Source organism: Sinocyclocheilus rhinocerous, unplaced genomic scaffold (assembly GCF_001515625.1).
Source record: "Sinocyclocheilus rhinocerous isolate Xijiao unplaced genomic scaffold, SAMN03320098_v1.1 scaffold2646, whole genome shotgun sequence".
NCBI lineage: Eukaryota > Metazoa > Chordata > Actinopteri > Cypriniformes > Cyprinidae > Sinocyclocheilus > Sinocyclocheilus rhinocerous.
Genome location: NW_015656312.1, coordinates 313572 through 319462, shown reverse-complemented (window position 1 = coordinate 319462; position 5891 = coordinate 313572). Strand labels below are relative to the sequence as shown.

The 5891-nt window shown below is 40.9% G+C and overlaps 1 protein-coding gene across 1 annotated transcript in view; it reads right to left on the bottom strand.

Annotated features, from left to right (window-relative positions):
• Window positions 1–5891, bottom strand: part of mapk8ip2 (mitogen-activated protein kinase 8 interacting protein 2) — a 42056-nt gene that overhangs the window by 3778 nt on the left and 32387 nt on the right. Inside the window, 7 exon segments of the mRNA XM_016527521.1 lie at window positions 597–695; window positions 834–904; window positions 1298–1420; window positions 2830–2939; window positions 3132–3304; window positions 3501–3576; window positions 4122–5031. Of these exon segments, the coding sequence (XP_016383007.1) occupies window positions 597–695; window positions 834–904; window positions 1298–1420; window positions 2830–2939; window positions 3132–3304; window positions 3501–3576; window positions 4122–5031 (1562 nt within the window).

The window sequence follows — 5891 nt, the reverse complement described above, 5'->3', positions numbered from 1 at the left end:
GGGGTAGGGGCGTGTTTGTTTTGGTGATTTGAAATATCAACATTGGCTACCAGAAATTACTTACCCCACCTTTAAGCCCAGCACACACTATAACACAGAAGCTAGTCACACCAGCTAACTACAAAGCAGGATGCTTTTAAAATAATTTCAACAACTCTACAGAAAACTAAAGCTGTGAGTCTGTACAAGTGTGCAGGTTAATGAGCTCTCGTTATGTGCACTTGTGCTTTTTTTCTTGCATAATTATCATGATGAAAACAACGTATTGTCATAAAAACATCTTTAGTTTCTGTTCTTTAACTTTTTCCCCTTCATTTCTGTGCTAAATGATAAGGCAAAATAATGTATATGTTCATAAGGTTATATTATGTAATTTGGCAAAGCTAGCTGCCTCCTGCTGGGGTCCATAACTCAGCTCTCCTGTCTGCTCCAAAAGAGAGAAGCTTTAATAATTCACACAGCAATCTGGTCTGTGCTCTGATAATGGAGCAGAGACCGATCACTCAATTTCTTTTCTCCTCTCTTCTTTTCTCCTTGGCTCGTTATTCTCAGTCTCAAAAGTTTCTTGTGAATGTTATTGTGACGTTTAAACTCACCCCACACACTCAGCTACATGTCTCATGGAGTCCTGAGAGACGAAGACGTGACATGCAAACCTGTTCAGCATCGGGTGCTTGGTGATAAAACCAAAATAACTACAAAAAGACACACAGAGAAAGGGACCAGTCTTATTTTGGCCTGCAAAATCTTCCAAAATTGATAAAATGCATGAAGACTTGTTTTGGGGTTTACTAAAAGAAATAGAAAGTAGTAATGAATGTGTGTGTATTTACCAGTTGTTTTTAGGATGACATCCACAGAAGGAGATGTTTTTCATTTGGAAGAAGTGACTACATCTGTCAAACTATGAAAAGAAATGAGAAGAGGAATTCTAATAAATCTCAAAATCCAAGCAAAATACTAAAAATTTAGATATTCTCACAATGTATATTTAACATCTATGTATTAAATGTGTTTTTCTAATAAATAGTCATGCACATATAGAAATTAATAGTATTTATTTTATTTTTCAAATTCATTTATACATGAGATGAAGACTCAAAAAATAAATAAATAAATATTAAAAAGTCTATGAGATCAAATGACTTACTACTGCATACTACTAGCTTTTTTTAACCCCATTTATCGGATATTTTGTTTGTAGAATAAATTAATCACGGCTGACTACTGATTGGGTAAACAATCCAGCAGGGCAAAAAAATGAAAGCTGCACCTTTAAGTTTTCTCTCTCTCTTACCTCCCCTGAAAGGTCGTACTCGTCATCCAAACTCATGACTAGTTTCACACCCTGCAGGCTTATTTCCAGCTCACAAATAGATGGGGGATGAAGATGCACCGTCCTCTTCCTTGCAATAGCGATCTGAAAGACAAACAAACTAGTGCTGTCATCGATTAAAAAAATTTACATCATGAATTGCACATTATTTCTGAAATTAATCCCGATTAATCCCACCTAACATTAATTTTTAAACTTTTATATTGCAAAATGTCCCTTGCAATCTTTAATTAATGTAGAAACAACAAAAAATAATGTTATCAAACACTAAATTCTAAATTAAACAGATGAATCCTTAAAGCTACAAAAGTTATTGATTTCCTCTTTTGTTCTTTTTAATGAACAGACATCACAGCAGCAGGGTTATTAGGTTATTTTGGCTGATATTACTTTAAGAGCTGCTGCTGCTGAACATGACGTGGATCTAATATGCTTCGTATTTTCTCTTTACCTTTTCTGGCATGCTTCTGGTCTTAAAGTCTCTACTAATGAGCTGACGAGTTGAACTGAGTGTGTTAGATGAGGGAGAGTTTTGAAAACCACTGCATTTCAGAGACATGTTCTTAAATGTGACTCATATTTCACAAATATTTACATACATGCACAGTTTTAAGGCAACTTTAATCGCCTTTTTTGGTAATTTCATGACTTAGCTGAGGACATAACTACGACATTGCATGCTCAGTTTCTTTTGCGCTTTAATATGAAATTATATACAGCGCGCCGGCGCATTTGTGCGTGCAATTGAAGAGCACGTGCTACGAGCACAGTATACACACTATAACACAGAAGCTAGTCACACCAGCTAACTACAAAGCAGGATGCTTTTAAAATAATTTCAACAACTCTACAGAAAACTAAAGCTGTGAGTCTGTACAAGTGTGCAGGTTAATGAGCTCTCGTTATGTGCACTTGTGCTTTTTTTCTTGCATAATTATCATGATGAAAACAACGTATTGTCATAAAAACATCTTTAGTTTCTGTTCTTTAACTACAGCGCGCCGGCGCATTTGTGCGTGCAATTGAAGAGCACGTGCTACGAGCACAGTATGATGGCTGACAGGACAGGAAAATTCGTTTTTACTGACATACTGTATGGCCTGACAACATCTCATCTGATCGCAGTTCACTGTTGTTCTACTGTAGCTCCCTCGCCACCTCACGCTTGTTTGACTAGCGCCTGGCGCTGAGGCGAAGTTGGAGTGCGCATCTGATGTGGTTGTAAAGACGTTCTGCATCTAAATAAATGCAATTCTTATCAAGAAAAAAGAGACAGAAGCAGCAGTTGTGAGTGGGGTAGCAATCCCTAGCTCCGCGTAAAATATTTAACGCCGTTAAACTGAAAAAATTAATCGCATGCGTTAACGCGCTAATTTTGACTGCACTAAAACAAACACATTAGTTCTTGTTTGCATCATATGATGTAACATTGTGCATTCAGTAAGTCTCACACAAGTAAAGCACAAACTAATACATTTTCCTGTTTACGGTACCTTCTGCATGGCAGCACACAGGATGCCGTTGCCTTGGTGATAAGGAACTTCCACCGAACCCAGGAACTGCACTCGAAAGCTTTCCATCCAAGCAGGGTTCCTCTTCATTGCTATGAAAACACACGTATACAGACAATGCTGACTCACCAAGTGCTTTAACAAAAAGATCAGATGTAAAGGCCAAAGAAATAAAATAAAAATAAAACAGTCACACATTGCTTACTAGAAGGACATTTTTACAGAACTTTATACATATTTTTCCCCACAAAACAAAATCCTGAAAACTTTTTCAAAATTCTTACTCATCAGGTCTTTTGTTTGGCAAACAACCTCGTGGGCGTAGTACGCTGGGAAAATCCCTCTGGCCCCTGTGCGCATGTTGTACCCACAGTACCAGTAATCATCCTCCTCTTCCTCAACAAATAATGGATCATCAACATCTAACTCCAGCTCATCTGCATGTCGTGGGATGAACCTGAGGCATGGGCATTAAAACTTGCATTTGCATTGCATGCAATAGATATTATGAGCAGTCAGTTAACTGTTTTAACAGATACTATAAAACTAAGATTTCGTTGAGGGTTTGTGATTGGACATTAAACCAGACTGGAACTTTTTGATTAGAGCTACTGTAGGTGTTTTTAGGTTATAGTGTGGGCAGCATTGCTCACCTGAAGACCGCTCTGTGAGTCTGATCTCTTTCTTCTCCATTTATAGTGCACGAGAAAAGCCCAAAGGACTCTGTGCCTGAAACACACATAATGCAGATGCATTATGTCACTGTATACTGAGATATAAGCCCCAAGGTAGACTCTCTGAGTGTGCATATGTGTGTGTGTCACAGAGTAATGCAAAACTCATTTAGAAGCAGGTCATACAAAATCCTTCATCTTCTGATGTCATCCCATTAGGATTATTAAATATCCTTTCTGTTCAGCAAGACGGGCTCCTAAATTATGTAAAATGATCTCTAAATCTCTAAAACTGACCTAAAAGGGCTCAGAATGGCTCTGTGAATGGGAGTGAATTTAATATGGTAATTTATTTTGCTAATATACAACCATTTTTTTTGGCGCTAAGAAATCTTTCAAAGTGAAAGTTAATGGGGTCCAAAACAACACTGGACCCCATGACTTCCTTTGTATGGACAAAAAAACCCCGCTTGAACACATTTTTCAAAACATCTAATTTTGTGTACAGGTTTGGAATGAAATGAAGGTGAATAAATAATGGCAGATTTTTGGGTGAACTATCCCTTAACTCTATTGTGCACAGTGTTAAATTTCACTTACTGGAGGACCGTGACGTGCTGTTGACAAACACATTGAGGAACTTCTTTGAGAAAGGTAAATCCGCCTCCGGGGAGGAGTCTTCTTCAGAGGAGCTTAACAGCAAATCAGGTCTCATGCCTCTTACCATCTGGCCCTGCCCATAAATGTCTTCATCTTCATCAACAACTTCTTCATCACAGATAGTAGAGAGTCCATCACTGTCCTCACTAAGAACAGAGGTACAGCGCTTCAGGCTCACCAGTTCAAGGGTTGTGTTTTCATCCACCACTAGGGTGTACTTCATTGAATCATACGCCAAGGAGTCATTGATGGGCCGGTCGGAAGTTGTGTTCCTCAACTCTCGCACACTCTCATCAATAGGTGGGGAGCTGTCCAAGTAAGCCTCGTTTCCGTAGGGTGAAGGTACCTTGTGAAGATCCTCCAGAAAAGGGGAGGTATCTTGCTCATCTTCATCATTATCTGTCGAGTACGTAAGACTGAAACAGTGATTGGTCTGTGCTGTTGGGATGTCCAGTGTAAGGCTGTTTTTGACTTCTGTGATTCGCTGCAAAGTGAGCTGATCGACCCGTGTCTCCTGTCCCTTGTCCTTGTCGCTGATTATGCTCTCGCTCAAGCTGGGAGACTCCAGCTCCTTCATTCTCTCCATCATTAAGTCATTATTTGGCTCCTCCTCTTCTTCTTTCTGCTTGTTTTTTAATGAGTTCTGGGATGGGAAGTCCTCCGATTCATAATTCTTTGCCCTCGTTTCGAATCCCTCTGTAAAGACGGGTGTAGCGTTGCCATATATGGGGTTGCTCATGTACAGACAAGAGTCCGTTCTCTTGCTTTCCTTCTGTCCCTCTTCAGATACATAGCTGGCTTCTCTCTCCTTCTCTTCATCCAGTCTCATCTCTGAATTTTCAGAGGTCACCTCCTGTGACTTTTCTTCAGATTTCTGCTTTTGTGAATTGCAGAAATCCATCTCATTGAAAGTATCTGTTTCCAGGTCCGATGAGGGTGAGATGGTGTCAGAGATGGAGGCTGAGCGTTTGAGGCACTCTTCTGGGTAGCTGATTGGGTAGGAGCCTTCTGAGATCATCCTGTTGACCAGGTTGCTAAGAAGCCACGGAGAATCAGAGTTTTCACTGAGCTCGTCCTCGGACTCTGACTCTGAGACTCCCTCGCTGTTACCATCATAGTCGTCCACAGAGGGCACAAGTTTGGGGCCAACCGGCAAATAGAAGGAGCGTTTGAAGCTTTCAAGACTGTGGTCAGGCTCAATCTTCAACAACAGCTGCTGAGAGCCGCTATCCTCACAGGGGACGGCAGGGGGAAGAGTCTCGTCTGGATCAGCCTGGTGCTCATATCCCTGTTCGTCATCTACATTCTGCAGGCCCATCAGAGCTTGGCCATCATCTAGTTGTAACATGTCTGGGCTGGGATCTAGACCTGCTGAAGGTTCTTGTTTAATTGGGTCAGGTTGACCCAGAAGAAGAGAAGCTTTTAGACCTACAATACCACTGTCCTGCTCAGGGTCCAGCTCCTGGTCCAGTTCTTGGTCTGAGGTTGGGGAGCTGGCTTCTTCAATGGAATTGGTGAGGTGCGAGGAACGCCCGCTGCTAGATTCACTGGTCAGGTCCAGCTCTGTCTCCGAGATAGAGGAAATCATGTTACTAGCAAGTGGACCACATGCAAATGCAGCCTCAAGTTCCCCTTCAATATCAGAGTCTGATCCAGGAGAGCTAAGGTCATCGCTGTGGCGGTCTGACTCTGCATAGCATTTGGCATTCA